This window comes from Dipodomys spectabilis, unplaced genomic scaffold (assembly GCF_019054845.1).
Source record: "Dipodomys spectabilis isolate Male_0828 unplaced genomic scaffold, ASM1905484v1 ptg000006l, whole genome shotgun sequence".
In the NCBI taxonomy this organism is placed as follows: domain Eukaryota; kingdom Metazoa; phylum Chordata; class Mammalia; order Rodentia; family Heteromyidae; genus Dipodomys; species Dipodomys spectabilis.
Window position 1 is genome coordinate 18,529,690 of NW_024870683.1, and position 19,117 is coordinate 18,548,806.

Below are 19,117 nucleotides of genomic sequence, written 5' to 3' on the forward strand. Positions count from 1 at the left end.
AAAATTCAAAATAGCCTGAGACTTGTACCATGTTCTAAGGATACAAGTGTATAACTTATGCTGTATCAATCCATGGTCCATCCAGCTGTAATCAATCTATTTACCAAGCACCTATTATAGAAGCTGACAGAAAACCTAAATCAGCTTCACCACTGTTTATGTAATATGCTATCTTTACCCTCAACTCTTTCCTCCTACTGAAATATGATTTGCCTATGAACCTTCTTTGTAGTGATTCTTCCCCTTTTAGTAGCTCAGCAGGACTTACTTCAGTGGAAGAAGAAATTGAACTGCAGGCACCTTTTCTCAGCAGGACTTACTTCAGTGGAAGAAGAAATTGAACTGCAGGCACTTTTTCAGTATTTCCTCACTTGCAGACTTGCCATTATTACAACTTACACATGTGCCCCTGGCTTACACCACATGTAGACCATTACTGAGTAGGGCGCTTCTTTATTGGAAGGAAACATAGTGCTCCAATTAAGTGACTGCCCCACCCTAAGAAAACCTTTCAGTAGAAAAAAAGTTATATGCTTTTCCCAACAAATCTTACTATTTCTGCTATGTAGCTTTAAAGGTATGCATGTCCGTGCCTCATTTACGCCCACTGATGAGATGGCCTGCTTTTTATGTTAGTTATTTATGGGCTTGAGCTCAGAGCCTGGATGCTCTGCTCTCCCCGGGCTTTTTCACTCAAGGCTAGCGTTCTACCACTCTGAGTCATGATGCCAATTCTAGCTTCTGGTGATTCACTGGAGATGAGTCTCACAGACTTTTTCCTACCTGGGCTGGCTTCAATGATCCTCAGATCTCAGCTGCCTTAGTAACGAGAATTACAGGCATGAGCCACCGGCGCCCAGCTATGACCTGTTTGTTGTTGTTGTTGTTGGGGTCATGGGGCTTAACCTCTGGGCCTGAGCACTGCCCCTCAGCTCTTTAGCTCATGGCTAGTGCTCTACCACTTTGAGCTACAGCGCCACTTCTGGTTTTCTGGTGGTTAATTGTAGAAAGAATCTCATGGACTTTCCTGCCCAGGCTGGCTTTGAACTGTGATCCTCAGATCTCAGCCTCCTGAGTAGCTAGGATTACAAGCATGAGCCCAGTGCTCGGCCTATGACCTGCTTTTTATGGAATGAGACTTAGAGCAACTGAGCAAAGGTGTAAAGAATGATAAGTAAGAGTCAAGAATCTCCACATACTCAGAATATACAGATTATGACCAAGTAGAAAGCACATGCGCAAGAAAAAAGGAGGAGTCCAAATCGTATTTTACCTTCTCTAAAATATGTCTGCACACTAGTCCCATTGTGTTTCTTTCTAAAAGTCTAATAGGAATACCACCAGACCATCAAATCCCCAGGAAACAAGAGCTTTCACCTGTTTTAAGTATTCTTTTCCTACTGCACTATAGTTTCCCTCAAGTAGAAGGTGAGCTATTGGACAGTGACACCGAGCTTCTAAACACAGAGCATATAAAATTACAGTTGGACAAAGTACCTCTAGCTCCCTTGATCATAGGCATACTATGTTTATTCCAATTTCCTACAACGTGCTTCACAGATAATATGAAGAAAAAAAAGTGTTCTTTTTAACAAATTGAAGGACTATGTATATTTCATGACACAAGTCTACCAGATTCATTTTTCCAGTAGCTCAGATGATCATTAGCACATTTTCAACAACTTTTTTTAAATTAAGGGATGGAATTTTTAAAAAGATATAGCAAACCTGTCTTTATTATAATGGTTTACCTAAACAAGTAGCAAGAGTTTTTGACATTTGCCTGTATACCTAACCTCTCTTTAAATTAAACTTTTTTCTCTCCTTTCTCCTAGAGACTTAGCTCCATAGGACAATGTATAGAAATCTGGTCAACAGTAGACCTCCGGCATGAGGTCTGTGTAGGAGGTACCCAGAAGCTGTGGGAGGGATACAGGGAAGAAGTGCTTGCATAAAAACCTTCTACCTCCACTGAAAACAGCTATGCATTGTTACAGATGCACACAACACTGGAGATCATCTGGATATGCTGGTAGTATACAATTAATTCCATATTTTCATATCATTAATACACAATTTATGTCCTTGACAATGCCTCCTGATCATGGATGATTAATGCTAAAAAATAACAAGGGCTGTTTCAATTACAAAGATAATTAGTAAACATTTGTATCTCAAAACAAGTTTCTACTACTAGCCTATGAAAATGAATGTAGCAATTTTTAAAGCATCACAATGAGAATCTACATAGAAACCATATTGTTTTAAGGCCATTTCTTCGGAAACAATAAAATACAGCTTCAGGTACATGATACCAATCTTTAATCAAAGAACTAAAAGGCATATACTTAATGTCTTAATTATTATTTAAGAACTTCAGCTAAGTGATTATTTTCAAATATGCATGAAATTCTGTCTCTATTTCAAAGTTAATATTGCAAATAAATGAAAATATAGTTTTAAACTCTTCCTTATACATTTTCATTTAAATAGTTTGGACCCTTAAATCCACGAGAATTTCTTTCCAAGAAAACTTAATATGCTTAAAGTCAAACAGAAAACTTTGATTTACTAAAGGATCACGTCAACCTTTTAATAATCAAAACTTTTAATTCTTCACAATTAAGTGTGCAGAGAGGGGAAACATGTTCAGATTAAAGTGGTACATACACAGAGTCTCCTATCTAACGCTTTGTCCAAAGGGTTTCCACCCACCAGCACTGAAAAGCTATAATCCCAGCAAGCAAGAGCCATACCCTTGTGCATGCACTCATGTGAAAATATCACACACACTAAATTGCATTGAGGCCGTGACAACATGCAACTTAGTAATGTGCAATATCTCCACCAGAGCAAGCAGAATGAGAGCACCGGGGAAAGGGTGTGATGTATACATTCAGGAGACAACATGCTGCTGAAGGGAGGAAAATGGTTTGGGGATACAGGATGCATGCTACTAACTCAAAATCTCATGAAATGATAACCAGCTCACAAATGCATTCAATTTAAAAGTGATTCAGAATTAAAGTAATCATTAAGGTTCAAAACTTTGATGACACATGATGTAAAGGAGAAACACATATTTCAGATGGCAAAGCTCCGGGAACACAACAGACACTTCTCTATCCAGCCATGCAGTTCGCCCAATTTCACTCCACTTGTAATGATTAATAGACCAAACAAAATGGGCATAATGATTTTTACTTAACTACAAACACTGATGATGATGATGAATGATTACTGTTTTACTGATGATAATTTACAGACCAAACTATACTTTATGGACATTACAATATTTTTATAATCATCTATATAAATATTTTTTCCCTTAAAAAATCTTTCTCAGGTAGATATGGTGGCTCAAGCCTGTTATCCTTAGCTACTTGGGAGGTAAAAATCAGCGGACTGTGGTTCTAGGACATCCCAATCACAAAAGTTCATGAGACTCCATCTCACTCAATGGCTGGATGCAATGCCATTCACCTATCATCCCAGCAACAAATGGAAGTAAAAATAGGACAGCAGCCCAGGCTAGTCTGGACATAAAGCAAGACCATATTTTGAAAATAACCAATGCAAAAAGGAACTAAAGAGTGGTTCAAGTGATAGAGCAGCCACTTAACAAGGGCAAACTCTGATTTCAAACCAGAGTACAATAAAACAATGATAATTAATAATAATTTTTCTCCATAAAGAAACATATTCCTTTTGGAACATAATCCTTCAGAATGAAAAATTTAAGTCAGGCACTAGTGGCTCGTGCCTTAATCTTAGCTACTCAGGAGGCTGAAATCTGAGGATGAAATCTGAGGATTCCTGGGGAGGAAAGTTTATCTTCAATAAACTATGTAGAAAAAGTTGGATGTGGCACTATAACTCAAAAGCAGCTCAGGGTCAGTGCATAGGCCCTGAGCTCAAGCCCAAGACTGGTAAAAAAAAAGAAAGAGCAAAAAAGTAATAATAATAATAGAGAACTCAGGGTAAGAGGTTTGTCTCAGCAGAAAGAATGGCTGCTTAGCAAGTGTGATGCCAAGTTCAACCATAGCTAGTATTACCAAAATAAAGAGAAAAAAAAGATGACATGCGTGATACAAATAAGCAACTCAATAAGACATTTTATAAGCTGTCAGCAAACCATTTACTATAAGCAATTTTAAGAACTCTGATTTCAAAACATGTGAGACCAGTGTTAATGAAAGGTACTTTAAGGAAAATAAAGTATCAAATTTCTTTAAAAGTTCTTTATGAACAAGGTAAGTATTTTTCTATACACACTGATTAGAGGATTCCAACCCTCTAACTGTTCCAATAGTTTTATCCCACTGGGAAGAGGTAAATGATTTTTCCACTGGCACCACTATAATCCTAGCTACACAAAAGGCTGAATTATAGAAGGTTGAAGTTCAAAACCAACCCAGGCAGAAAAGTCAACAAGACTAGCAAAAAAAAAAAAAAAAGCATGGGTGAGGTATGGCTCAGGTGGTAAAATGACAGTCTAGAAATCATAAGGCCCTAAGTTCAGATCCCAATACCATTAGAAAAAAAAAATTATTTTTCACTTAGGGGAGAGTATTTGTATGCTTGCTTTTTTTTTTTTTTTTTTTTTTGGTTGTGGGGCTTGAACTCTGGGCCTGGGCACTTTCCCCCAGCTCTTCAGCTCAAGGCTAGTACTCTACCACTTGAGCCACAGCACCACTTCCGATATTCTGAGTGCTTCATTAGAGATAAGAGTCTCACGGACTTTCCTGCCTTGGTTGGCTTTGAACCACGATCCTCAAATATCAGCCTCCCGAATAGGTAGGATTACAGGCATGAGCTATCAGCGCTAGGCCTTGTATGCTTTTTAAGTCAGAATTATATCAGTTAGATAAGCAAATGATAATCTTTTTTTTTTTTGGGTCCGGTCGTGGGGCCTGAACTCTGGGCCTGGGCACTGTCCCTCAGCTCTTCAGCTCAAGGCTAGCGCTCTACCACTTGAGCCACAGCGCCACTTCCGGCTTTTTTCTTTTTGCTTATATGGTGCTGAGGAATCGAACCCAGGGCCTCGAGCATGCAAGGCAAGCACTCTACCACTGAGCCACCTTCCGAGCCCCACAAATGATAATCTTATTACTGGAGTTTTGCAATTTTCCCAATAAGGATTATAACCAAAGGTCATAGATCATAGAAGGGATGCTAAAATTAATACTTCTTTGAAGACAGAGTCATTTTGAGGGCTATTATTTAAGATAACGTATTTCCAGCTTGGTATCTCTTTTTTCTACCACCACCCATCCCCAGCCTGGGTCCAATCACTATATGGGTGGCTTCATGTGGCTCTCAGGGGGTATCAAACAAGCACTAAATGAATTTTCCTTTTAAAGTCCCACTTGACTTCCAATCCAATCAAAGAAGTCAAGTACCTATGAAGATTTTACCCATAATTTGCTAAAAGAAAAGAAGGAAGAAAACCTAAATTCCCTAGAGATGGTCTACGTTTCAATTATACAGGAATGTAATGAAGGGTTTCCAGAGATCAAAGTGCTACTCTCCCCAGCTGTTACATGAACACAGTGAAAAAAAGGCAAGCCAAAAACAGTCAGACAGGATGATGAGGTCAAATCAAATCTTGTCAGTAATGCCAAGTTTCAAACAGTGGTATATTTTAAAAAGTATGTGGAAACAGAAACACCAGTCAAAGATTTACTATTTGACAAACTTTTAAGGTATTAAGATCATGTGGCTAACAGCTTATTAGGAAGAGGAATTCTAATGGCTGATATGAGGTTTGAGTAGTTACGTACAAAAGGTTTTATAAAGAGTCATGTTAATAAGCAATGAGCAACAGGCTTTAAGGAGGAGCTGAAAGGTCAGAACTGCAAATGGTATCTCCCAACCAGACATGAAGAAAGAAATGGGGGCCAGGAAGGACTGTTATAAAGCCTATAGGGTATTAAGGTACTAAAGAATCTCACTCAGAAGTGTCTAATACAGACTCCAAAGGAATGATGGAAGTTTCTGCCAGTCTATAAAGCGTGCAGAGCCCATGACTGGGAGGTAACAAAAAACTGCATTTCCCCTATCCAAACTATTCCTTCAGAGGGCACAGACTAGCTGCTTAGAGGTAAAATATTCTCCTCCCGGATCTGAGCTAGGATTCCTGAGAAGATGAGGCTGAAGTGGAAGCAGAGGGCGCTTCTCCAGAACAAGTAACATGGCAACAAATGCAAACCTTCCTGCTTACAGAAAGCTGTTAAGAGGCACATCACACAGTTGTAAATCCCAGGCCAAAGCATAATATAACAACCTGTCTGAATATTTTTCCTTATTAACATATGCACTAGCTAGGTGCAATCAGGAGACAGAGGGAACAGTACTGTGAGTTTGAGGACAACCTAGACTACAAAGAGTTCCAGGCCAGCCTGGGATACATAGTGAGACAATGTCTCAAAAGAAACAAAAAGCAAACACATGTGCATTGCACCTCTCAAAAGGAAATAAAAATCCTAAGAATACCAGAATCCTTAACTAATTTAGCACTAAATATGTTACCAGGAGTTTAAGCTGTAGTAAATAGCAGGCTCACATACTTTTCATGAATATAGATGGTGAGAAAAATAAGAATAACATAAATTTTACCAAGTGCAGGTGGCTCATAGCCATAGCTACTCAGGAGGCTGAGATCTGAGGATTGAGGTTCAAAGCAAGCCCAGGCAAAAAACTCTTGAGACTCTTTTCTCCAATTAACCACCAAAAAACTAGAGGTACAGATGTGGCTTAAGTGGTAGAGCATTAGCCTTAAGCACAAAAGCTCAGGGACAGTGCATAAGCCCTGAGTTCAAGTTCCAAAAATGGCGAAAGGAAGGAAGGAAGGAAGGAAGGAAGGAAGGAAGGAAGGAAGGAAGGAAGGAAGGAAGGAAGGAAGGAAGGAAGGAAGGAAGGAAGGAAGGAAGGAAGGAAGGAAGGAAGGAAGGAAGGAAGGAAGGAAGGAAGGAAGGAAGGAAGGAAGGAAGGAAGGAAGGAAGGAAGGAAGGAAGGAAGGAAGGAAGGAAGGAAGGAAGGAAGGAAGGAAGGAAGGAAGGAAGGAAGGAAGGAAGGAAGGAAGGAAGGAAGGAAGGAAGGAAGGAAGGAAGGAAGGAAGGAAGGAAGGAAGGAAGGAAGGAAGGAGAAAGAAGAAAAAAGAATCTTATCCCTACCTGATGGCTTCTTCCACAGACTGGCCAATAATATTAGAGGAAGGACCTGGCTGAGATAGTGGTGTCAGGCTTATCACCCACTTCACTGGCTTGTAGTACTCATCACTGGAACTTAATAGATAAAACAGTGTGGTCAGGAAAATTATCTGCAAAACAAAGGACAGCGTTTCCTAAAAAATCATATTTGGGAAACTACAGGAAGACAGCCATCTGCAAATACAAATAGAACCAGGAAAATGCTTTAATGAGGGAGATGTACTTGAAGTGTGCTTATCTAGATATACATACCAGGGAGAGTACAAAATTAAGAAGGGCAGTGCCACTATAGAAGAGGATAGTCAGCAGCGTGGTAACTGTAGTAAATAGCAGGCTCACATTCCGGCTCATAACAATCCACAAGGACTCCAAGATCTGACAAGGAAAAAAGCTGATGTCAGAAGTAATTCTTGTGAAAGGAACTGCTACAGCCATCTAGTGTGCTTTCAATAAAGCCTTACTACCATAACTGAAAAAGATGAGAACTGAGGACTATTTTAAATAATGGGGGGAGGGGATTGGGAGAGTGTGAAAACAACTGTGTTCAAGAGCCAAAAGAAAAATAGTATTAGCAGTAGTAGTAGTAGTAATATGGTGTATTTCTTCAAACAGTACTAGGCAGATTTCAGAAATATCTATTATAAAAAAAGAAATGTTTTATTATGTAATGCTAACTTCAACAAGATAAAAATTTTTATATAGTTCATGATTATTACTAAAAATAGAATGTATGTAAAAGTGCATATAGGAAAACATGTCAATAAATACATTCTGTGGTGATAAGTTCAAGCATTTATTGTGTTGGCTGCTGCCTATACTCTACCTTAGCCATCTCCAGCTTAGAACCAGCTATAAATATAAAAAGCATTACTTCTGTGACAAATAAAATCACAATGAAAATAAGATAGACTATTGTCTTTCCTAATAGACTATCTCTTTCCTGAGATAGACAATGACTAGTCGATTATAACCTACTGACTTCAGTTGATTAGTGAATCCAACAGAACCAGATATCAACATGGTTATATACACATTAAATATGACTAAAAATGGAGAGTATAGTGCTCCCGAGTGTTTTTATTTCCTATCCTTTTATCAACTTAAATTCCTCCGTAGTCATGGAGTATGTCTGATGTCTTTCTACTCTGCCTGAGATTATAATTCCTGTTAATAAGATATGGAAGCAAAATGATAAGGAAAACATCTTCCATGACTATTTTTAAAATACTTCCACAAGGGAGGGAGGGGATGGTAGGGGGAAAACAATGGAGGGGGTAACAATGTTCAAGAGGAAGTGTACTCATAACCTCACTCATGTAACTGTAACCCTCTGTATAGTAGCTTTACAATAAAAAAAAAAAAAAGAAATAAAAAAATAAAATAAAATAAAATACTTCCACAAACTTCATAAAAGTGCTGTGATGGAAGCAATGTAGATATCACCTCTATTTGGTAGCTATATAAGCTAAAGCTCATGTTTTAATATGTTTGCCCAAGGACAAGCTAAAAAGTAGCAACAGAAATGGAACCAGAACTCTTTAATGTCTGATTTTTATTTTGCTGCCCTTTCTGAAACAGTTCTATTTTTTGTCATATATTCATTTAATCACCTATTCTTTGAAAGGCCTGTCCATACCCTTCCTACCTGAAATGTATCATTATAAAGGCATATTTTGTTGTCCCAGCCATTTCTTGCAAACCTCAGCTGCGTCTTCATAATAGAACTTTAGCAGCAGGCTGGTTTCAGTTACAAGAGCTCCTTACATATAGTCCTGAAAATGTTTCAATATGCCTACAAAAATATGCAACAACTGACTGTTTGACTTTGTGAAATAAAGAATGAATGAATAATGCAGCTGGTTCCAAGAAACAATGCCTTTATTTGTGATTTTTTTTGACAAGCATTCTTTTGGGGGCTTAAGCCATTCTTGAATTTTTATCAAAAATTTTTTAAATAGTTTCTAAGTCATAATGACATGAAATACTGTGTTAAAATTCTTAAGAATAAATTAATTATATGTTGGTAGTTTCCAATTCAACAACCTTTTAACCTTGAAACAAAATGAGGGATCAGCTGAAGAAAATGGAAAAAGGGAGATTTCTGGAATATTAACTAAATCCTTACAGTATTTTTAGTTTATATGCCAGGCTTAGAAAGAAGGAAAATAGTAAAGACAGTAAGAGTAAGAAGGCTCTGAAACTCAGAAAATTAAATTTAAAAAATACAGAAAACATGAGCCAGGTTTGGTGTATATTTAATCAACATTAGTAACAGAACTCTAACAATGTCAAGAATAGACTGGACATGAAAGAGAAGCCTGGAGATTCATCTAAGCCTTCAAGCAGTGTAGTTGCAAAACATAACCAAGGAGCTTCACTAATTTCACGCTTTTCTGTACCCCTACACTTTGAGTCTACTATGCCAACTAAACTTTAGATTACTACTCTGGATTCCCAGGATCTTTTCTAGACCCTTCAGCCTTTGGTTCTATAGAACTAAAGATCCAAAAGGAAGCACGTTAGGAAAACAGAAGAACAGAACCCTGCAGAGGTCCAGTCATTAAACTAAGAGAAAATGACTTCTAGTGGCTCAGCTATCTGTCTGCCTTCTTGAGTCTGGAAGGAATTTGGAGCTGTGGGCTATGTGACCTCCACTGTCCTTTGGTTCCTTTCTTCCTTATCTAGCTATACAATAAGGAAGTTGAGCTGGGTGATCTCAAAACACCATTTCAAATGCGCCACTGTGCTGCTAAATACAAAAATAATTACTATTCAAACTGTAATGTGCCTCTCTTAGTTTAATTGAAACCACACTACCATTCTAAATTCTAAGGTAGTGATAAATGACAGTCTTTCTGCCCCAAGTACTTAAAAATCTAGTGAAGAAAGTAGGTATAAACAATAAAATTAACCAGTAAAAAACAGAAATGGAAGTAAAGCATCAATCCTAAGTGGAAAAAGTCAAGTCAGAGGGCAAAGCCCTGAGTTTAAGCCCTAGTACTGACATCTGTTTTCTTATTTTTGTGTGACTGTATGGTTCAATTGTTTTAGTTTCTAAAACTGTCTATACTTTAACTCTTACCATAAAAATTTATAAAATTTAAATACATTTTCTGCATCTATCTTTATCTGATTCAATGTCATTTCATGGTCAACATCAGAACCTTTAAAATTCACTTTTAAAGGTTCAAAACAAGAGTGTTTAGTAATTTTTATTATTGAACATTCCTTTAATTAGGGGAAAACAAACATTCATATATTATCAAACATATACTACCTTGCATATGTATTAGCATTTAAAAGCTGAAGCTCCAGCTGGCTGTTAAGTGTTTCACTCTTAAAAAGAAACAGACTGACTGCCAAGGGTCACCAAACATTTGAAGACAGGCTCAAAGATGAAACAAAGATTAAAGCAAACTTCAAAGAATTCAGAGCAAACAGAAGCAGAAGACATTTAAAACATTTTATTAGTAATATCCTCAAAGATTAAAAAAAAAAAGATTCTGAATGTAAGAAAGAGCCATTGGATATAACAAATTTGGTAGAAGATGTAATCAGTTCAATCAAGGTTTCAAAAACACAGTTAAAGGGCCAAACATGGAGGTGAACACTTGTAATCCTAACACTTGAAAGGCTGAGACAGGAATTCAAAGACAGTCTGGATGACATCTGGTGGCCCCCTTGCCTACAAAAATAGGGGATGGGGGGCTGTCTGTGGATATAGTTTAGTGGTAGAGTTCTTATGTTACTAGCACAGGCAAGACCCTGGGTTCAGTCTAAGCACTACAAAATAAATGAAATCACAGAAAGTTGAGGCTGTATCAGAGGCAAAAAAAGAAGTAAAAAAAAAAAATATGTTTCACAGAAAGGTGTAATATCTATGTGCATCTGATCATACAAAATAATATTTATTGAAATGAAAACGAGACATTTTTCCTTTTTGCTGTGTTTGTTTTCTATCCTTTTTGTTGTTTGTTCATTTATATGTCTTTGGAAGAGTAAGGGGAGGCATAGAAATGGAGGGACAAAGGGTAAATAAATACAACAATGGTACTGGCTGAATACTATGTTGAAAATGAACTGTACATCTTATGAATGGGGATGAAAAGGAAAAACTGGGAGACAGCAAGGAAATGGGTGATATTGTCCAAAAAGAAATGTGTTCTTTACCGGACATATAACTGTACCCCTCTGTACATCTCCTTTATAATAACAATATAAAAATTAAAAACATTTATGTTTCAAAAATTACAGAATCCATGCCAGGATAGGCCCAATGTTAGACAGTCAGATACGTGGTTTTCAAAGTATGGCCCCAGGTCAACAGGAGACCCAAGACACTTTCGAGGGTCTGGGAGGTCAAAATATTTTTGAGGAGTACTCAAACATTTGCTCTTGCTCATACTGGCATCTGCACTGATAGTGTGTAGACAATCAACACCAGGTAAAGCTACTGGGTCCTGGCATGAATCAGGGAGGTGGTACATGTTTCAGTCCCTACTGTATTCTTCACTACCATATATTCAGCATCAGCTTCATTTAAGAAGTTCTTCATGCATCAGTAAAATTTTTCATAGTATTTACTATCAACCTCGAGCAGCACATTTTAGACCCTAGTAACTAGCATCTCACATTAATGTCTAGGCTAGGCTGGGCAATGTACTTAATTCAGCTTTCCATGCAACTAGAATGACAGGCACAAGTCACCATGCTCAACTTGTATTATTTGAAATGGGATCTCAGGAACTTTTCTGTTCCTTTTTAGATGGGAAAAAGGAGCCTGGGCTGGCCTCAAACTGAGACCTTCTCAGTATCAGCTTCTCAATTAGCTAGGATTACAAGTGTGAGCCACCACATTGATCGTAATTTTATTTCTTGGCATATGGGGATTTGAACTCAGAACTCAGGGCTTCATGGCTTGCTAGGTATATGCTCTATCACTTAAGCTATAGTCTGCCAACCCCCCACTGCCATCTTTTTAATATTCTATGTGAAAAAATGGGAGGTAAACAAGAAGCACTCCTGCTGCATATCCAAGAGTTGATAGCCCTAGAAGGAAGGGCACAAGTCTGAATGAGCTAGAAGTTGAACAAGCAAATTTTTCCATTGACCACCATTCCCACATAAAAGAACACCTGGGAAACCTCACAGAAGGTAGAATTTTTCTCAAAAATGCATAATGTGTCACTTCAAGGAAAACCACTGAAGTGATTTGCTGTCAACAATAAAATTTTGAAATCATTCATTTTGGAAATATATCAGTTAATGTGACCTTCACAGCTTTCTAAGTTTTTATTTTTAAAAAAGGTAACCTTAAAGAATGTGACCTGTAAATACAACAAAACATCACTATTTTGAAGATGTATACAGATTTGCAAGAAGGCCATTTTTCTCAATAAATCATTTTTTATTTTAAGAAAGTATTTTTTACAAATACTTTATTAAAGTATTTGTAACTGTAACTAAAAACTTTTGGATTAGAGAAATCAGAGGTAAGGGATTATCAAAAATATAAAATAACTGGGTACATTACCCCTAGATAATGTTGTGAACCTACAGTCCCAGCTACTTGGGAGGCTAAAACAGGAGGATCACTTGAGGCCAGAAGCTTGTAGCCAGTCTGGGCAACATAGAGAGTCCCTGTCTCTAAACTGAAAAAGAAAATCAAGACTGGGTATTGGGGTAATTTTCAGGCAATAAGGAGGTAGAGATAAAAGAATCAGAACCCAAGTAAGCTGGGCAAAAGAAAGAGACTCTACTAAAAACCAAATTAAAATAAAAGGTTAGAGGTGTGACTCAAGTGGTAGAGCACTGTGTGAGTTCCCAAGATCAATCCCCAGTCCTGCCAAGAAAATTTAAATGAAAATCAATTAAATGAAATGAAATGAAATCCTAACAAAATAAAAAAACTGAAGGGCGTGAACTTCTAAATCTAATTCCAAATTGTCAGTTGTGCCAGGTAAGTGGGAAGAAAGGAAGAATGTGAGTGCAGGGTGGTAGGGCTGAAGGAATTTTTAAGAAAGCCCCAAGGGATTGACCCCTAACACCACACACACACAATAAAAAAAGTCCCAAGGGATTTGATCCCCAGCACCGCAAAAAAAAAAAAAAAAAAAGTCCCAAAGGAGAAAGCATTGAAGGACTTGAAAGAATGTCACATCTTTACCTTCATCTTCCATATTTGGAAGCCAAAAGATAATATCTAAAATGGCAAAACAAGAAAGAGAATGTGAACATAATAATGTCTAAAGTATTAGAAATCCAGAGAAACACTGGAGAACTGGAACTGATAGTTTATTCCTAGAGAATGATACAGGAAAGCACAAATTACAACATTTTTTTTTTTAAGTAAAAAAAAAATTCTAAACAGTTGACTTTCAGCTATGAGTTATCTGATAAAACTTAAGTGTCTTAAGAAGGTAGCATTGCAAACCTCAACTTTTGTTAACTGGGTGAAAGTCACATGTTTATTCACAAGAAAATTCTTCTCATCTCTATCACCCACCAATATATGCCCAAGTCGGCTCTTAGATGAATGGTAATAACACTCAGCAATGCTGTAAGACTAGAGGTGGTAAGTAAATGGTGGGAAAGTAGGTAGGAAGCTATAAATCCAAACTTTCACATGTTCAGTCTCTCTAATATACCTAGAACTGTATTTCCAAGTCAAGGGACTTGCTAGAAAAGTGGGTTATTCACTAATGATTTGACTGAGAACATTCTGGTGAGCCTGAGGTGGGAGACATCAAGAATCTGACAGCCCACAGCATTGCTTAGATGATTCAAAATTCAGCATATGCTTTAACTGAGCAAGTACCAGGAGAGCCACACCTGAAGACTTGCTTTTAGACACCTTTCTAAAGTGCATCTAGAGTTCTCAAAATCTACAAATGTCAAAGTATTTAAACACAGAGTAACTGAAAGGCTTCAATGTGTGTAAAGACAACCTGCAATGAGTTTCTTTTTTTATTTCTAAGTCCAACTTAGTTATAAATACATCTTACCGAAAGAAATGTCTCAATGTTCTCGTGAACAAAAGAGGCAATATCCTGCCAGTCCAGAATGTCTCCCAGCCAGCTGTTCTGACGACTTATATGCATCTTGTGCCCTTTATGCCTTCCAGAATGTGTTACATTCTATGGAATAAAACAGTTCAGACATGAAATTTCCATCTTAACCTAAAAAATACAAATATAAATAACTCATTTGGTTTTAGGTCCACTTCCACACTTAGGCAAGCACTCAAAGAAGAAAAACTCTGTATTAAGAAATCAATTAAGGCTTCACTGCAAGAACTGAAATACAAATTTTTTACTTACATTTTAGGTACCAGCGCTAAGATGGACTCAAGTGCTTCTCTCATAACTATGTGTTAGAACATACTTTTTCTTAATATATACAACAATATGCTAACACAGCATGAGCTATCACCTTGTCTTTTTTTTTTTTTTTAGCTATTCTACCTTTTTCTTGGTATCCCGTTTATGGTTTCTTCCCTCTTCTCCCATCTCCTTTACTAATCCCCTACACAAGATGGTGAAGAACCAACAATAAAAAAGGAAAGGTAATTCACCTATCCAGAAGAGAGATCATGGGCGGGGGTGTAGAAATAACCAATTTGAAAGATGTACAAATAAACACAGTGGTGAGGTTAAAGCTTAGCTTGTAAGTTCTTAACGTTTTGTATATGCTTCTGCTCTCCCATCTTTTCAAACAGTGATGCTAATCCCCTCACTTTTGCAAAAAGACAAAAAGCAGACTCTACCCTAAACTTAACCACCTGCAGATCTGGGCTTAAGACTGATCCTCCCTACATCATCAAAAGAGGCTCAAAAGAGATGAGGGAGCCTAGCACCAGTGGCTCATGCCTGTAATCCTAGCTAAGCAAGAGGCTAAGATCTGAGAATTGTGGTTCAAAGCCAGCCCATGCAGGAGATGTCTGTGAAATTCTTTTTTTTTTTTTTTTTTTTTTGTCGGTCGTGGGGCTTGAACTCTGGGCCTGGGCCCTGTCCCTCAGCTCTTCAGCTCAAGGCGAGCGCTCTACCACTTGAGCCACAGCACCACTTCCAGTCTGTGAAATTCTTATCTCCAATAAACTACAAGAAAACCAGAAGTGGCGCTGTGGCTCAAGTGGTAGAGCATGAGGGACAGCTCCCAGGCCCAGAGTTCAACAACAACAACAACAAAAAAAAAAGGGATGAGGGATAAGAGTAGCTGTGTATTAAGAAGCCCTTATTGGAAGTGTGGCTCAAATAGTATAGTGCCAATTATGAGTCAAAAAGCTGAGATTGCATGCAAGGCCGAGGTCAAGGCCCAGTATCACCACTTACATACTCATACTCTCACATACACAACCCAAAATTAGTAAAAGAAAATAAATATAACCTTATGAATTACCTAGTTTCTCAGCAGATAGAATCGATACATGAGTACTCTATCTAACACACCCTTAGCTGTTTTATTTCACCTTCTTTGAAATTCACAAAAACCAACATTATTCACTCAACTCATCCCACAGCCAAACTACACAATCTGAATCACATCACTATTTATGGAACAGTGAAATTCATGGAAGAGAAAGTCAGCCCCATAATCTTCCATGCCAAATGAGATTTTTACCTCGTCTCTATCAACCCTAGAGAAAAGATCACCACTTCTGCCACACTCATACACGGCATAGCTCTTGATGGCCCACAAAACATATGATAGAGCATGGCTCAGCAGAACTGTATGTTTTCAAAATAATCATTTTTATACTCAGAGAAAGATTGTGTTATGCCCCGGCACAAATTTTGAAATAAAGAGTACATAAGCATAAATGGCATACAAGGTTAACTTACACGTTTTCTAACACTTTTTAGTATCTCCTTAAAAAGTCTTAATGTGTGGAACTGTATTACCCAAAACAATAGCAACTAGCATCATGGGACTACTAGCACAAAACCTGAGATGTGTGCCACTGGTGTTAAATGCACATTAAATTTGGAAGATTTTGTAGAAGGATATAAAATCTATCAATAAATACATTTTATTAAAATTAATCACATCTGTTTTAGTTATTTAATATAGCTAGTAGAAACATCATATATGTATCCTGCAGGGGCTGAATGGTGTATGTAGCGCAGTTGTAGAGCTCAAGCTTAACATACACAAACCCTGGGTCCAATCTCCAGCACTGGGAAAAAAGACAATGTACCATGCACTACATTTCTACTGCACAGGACCTCTCTAGTGGAACAACATGTATATGATATGTGCAGAGTTTGATGGAATACTGATACACCAGAGAGATTAACAGGTCTTGCTATGGAGACCAATAAATGAAACAAGTTCAATTTTAGTAACATAACACTTAGGATCTTGCTGTTTAAATTTTTCAATAAATGAAATTCCAGTACTAACACAATCCTATTCAGTCAATTATTATATGAATTAAAAAGACTATTAGATGAATTAAAAAGACTATTAGTTTACAACAGAAATCCTTAGGTAAAATAACTTACCTTTACAAACCAAGAATGATATAGTCTATCCCAGAGTTCTAGTACTTGCTTCTCAATTACAGCAGTATTATTCATCTTATCTCCTAAAATTTTATGCAGCTGGAAAAAAATACAAATATTTTAATATTTAGTATTTTAGGCAACAATTTGCTAATACATGCTATTTTTCTATTCATTTGCTCCAATCAAACTAAAATGTTCTAGACTTTATTTCTAGCCATATTATGTTACTTTGTTACTATTCCCCTAGGTTCCCAGTAAATTTTTTTCCCTCTTTCTCTCTCTCTCTCTCTCTGTCTGTCTGTCTGTCTCTCTCTCTCTCTCTCATCTTCTGGCTTTTTCTTTCTTCTATTCTCAGGTCTCTAAGAGAGCTAATTCAGGTTATCAGAGATGGTGCAAATGAAGCCATGCTTATTGACCTATTTGACTTTATCTACCCACAAAGAAGTTTTGCCTTTGGGTGCCTATCCATTATACAAGTTTCATATTACATGTGCCTTTTTTATTTTTTATGAGAACTTTAGAAGAAATTTAGGACCTTAGCTATAAACACAAATCTTTCCCTTAGGTTGTTCACAGAAAGATAATCGGACTCCGGATAACTGTGGCTAAAGTGATTGATTTCTGGGCTTGTGGGATGTAACTAAACCGAGACAACATAACTCATACTTATTATAAAATCTTATCCTACTTATTTTATTGAAATTACTTTGATTGAGAACTTGCCTAACATATGCAAGTTTTCTGGGTTCAATCCTTAGGCTCACACACACACCCAAACACATACATTAAAAACTATTTATTAAAGATTATATATTAATGAATATTTTATTCCCTAAAGACATCTTCCCCTCTAGCTTCAGGCCTCTCTAAAGTGAAGCTAATAGGTTAGCTAGATAAGATGTCGGAAACTGTATCTCCAGTTTCAAAATGGGTCATTTTTTAAGAACTTCAGCCAGTTAAATGTACCTTCAATGGTTTTCAGCTATTATCCCTCTGTCTTCTAAATCAGGACTACATGTATTTTTGTGATTTTTGTTATCAATGTCTATTCCCCTTCAGCCATTTTTACTTTTAGAATCATGAACAAAAAATTTCAAACTTACTTCTTTTCTGTAATTTGAAATTTACTTCTTTAAAAATCTAAGACACATTGTTTCAGCTACCCCAAATTCCCTTTCGTTATACTTATTCTCCAAACTTAACAACATCCCAAACAGAAATTTCTTTCAAATATATAAATCAGAATAAAATGCTGCACCGTCAGCAAAACAACATATTAACAGAGGGATAAGCCTCTGCAATGCATGGCTTTTGCTCCTCTAACATTCAGGGAACTATATCTATAGTAATCTATATCTCATTGTTCAATAAATTTCTTTATTAAAAGATCTGACATATGCTATTTGGTATCTGGGAGAGACTCAAGAGAAGCTCTTAACTTTTTTTTTTTTTTTTTGGCGGGGAGGTCTGGTCATGGGGCCTGAACTCTGGGCCTGGACGCTGTCCCTCAGCTCTTCAGCTCAAGGCTAGAGCTCTACCACTTGAGCCACAGCGCCACTTCCGGCTTTTTTTTTTTTTGCTTATGTGGTGAGGAATCGAACCTAGGGCCTCATGCATGCAAGGCAAGCACCCTACCACTGAGCCTCCTTCCCAGCCCCGAAGCTCTTAACTTTTAACTTGACTACAGTTCCATCTTTAGGTTGGCAGATAAACATACATATGGGTATATAGCATACCTTCTGTAATTAAGGCAGGGAGAGATTTTGGTTTTGAATTTTCAACAAGAAACATTTTCTGGGCAACAACTTCACTGAAACAAGTTTTATCAATCACCACATGATCCTAATTCCTTTGGGATATTAATATTGTAAATTACCTTTACTCCCATGATTAATACTAGGAAAGGATTCCAAGTAGATCTTGCAGAGGCTAATATAAACTGCATTGTGTCTTTTCCTTTATCACTCAGGAGCCCTTCATAAAGCTCTCTCCCTTCTGACACATAAATAACCTTAAAATACACTCTTCTTTTCTTTTCTTTTTTTTTTGGTCAGTCATGGGGCTTAAACTCAGGGCCTGGGCACTGCCTCTGAACTCTTTTGCTCAAGGCTAGAACTCTACCACATTGAGCCACAGTGCCACTTCCCATACTCTTCTTTATCTGCTATTTCTTCCAAGTTTATCTGAAGTGTTCCCTGAAAGCCCTCATTCCAGTTCCGCAGATGCACTACCAGGAACCATTCAAAAAGAAGAGGAATCTGGAGTTAGTCATCAGTTTAAAACCACTATACTTCAACATCACCGAGGAGCTACTGAGCCTTGCTAAGTCTGTGTCCTCATCTGTAAAGTGGCAAAACAGTTCACAGGTTCCTTCCAAAGTTTCAATGTAACTAAAAACTG

The 19,117-nt window shown here is 37.4% G+C and overlaps 1 protein-coding gene across 2 annotated transcripts in view; it reads right to left on the reverse strand.

Annotated features, from left to right (window-relative positions):
- Positions 1–19,117, reverse strand: part of Tmem245 (transmembrane protein 245) — an 88,870-nt gene that overhangs the window by 22,707 nt on the left and 47,046 nt on the right. Inside the window, exons 10-14 of one of the 2 annotated variants that reach the window (XM_042694986.1) lie at positions 16,715–16,813; positions 14,216–14,347; positions 13,378–13,413; positions 7,464–7,586; positions 7,176–7,321 (exon numbers count right to left, since the gene is read on the reverse strand). In XM_042694986.1, the coding sequence (XP_042550920.1) occupies positions 7,176–7,321; positions 7,464–7,586; positions 13,378–13,413; positions 14,216–14,347; positions 16,715–16,813 (536 nt within the window). The remainder of the gene's footprint in view (positions 1–7,175; positions 7,322–7,463; positions 7,587–13,377; positions 13,414–14,215; positions 14,348–16,714; positions 16,814–19,117) is intronic. The other variant, XM_042694995.1, reaches the window with a different exon arrangement.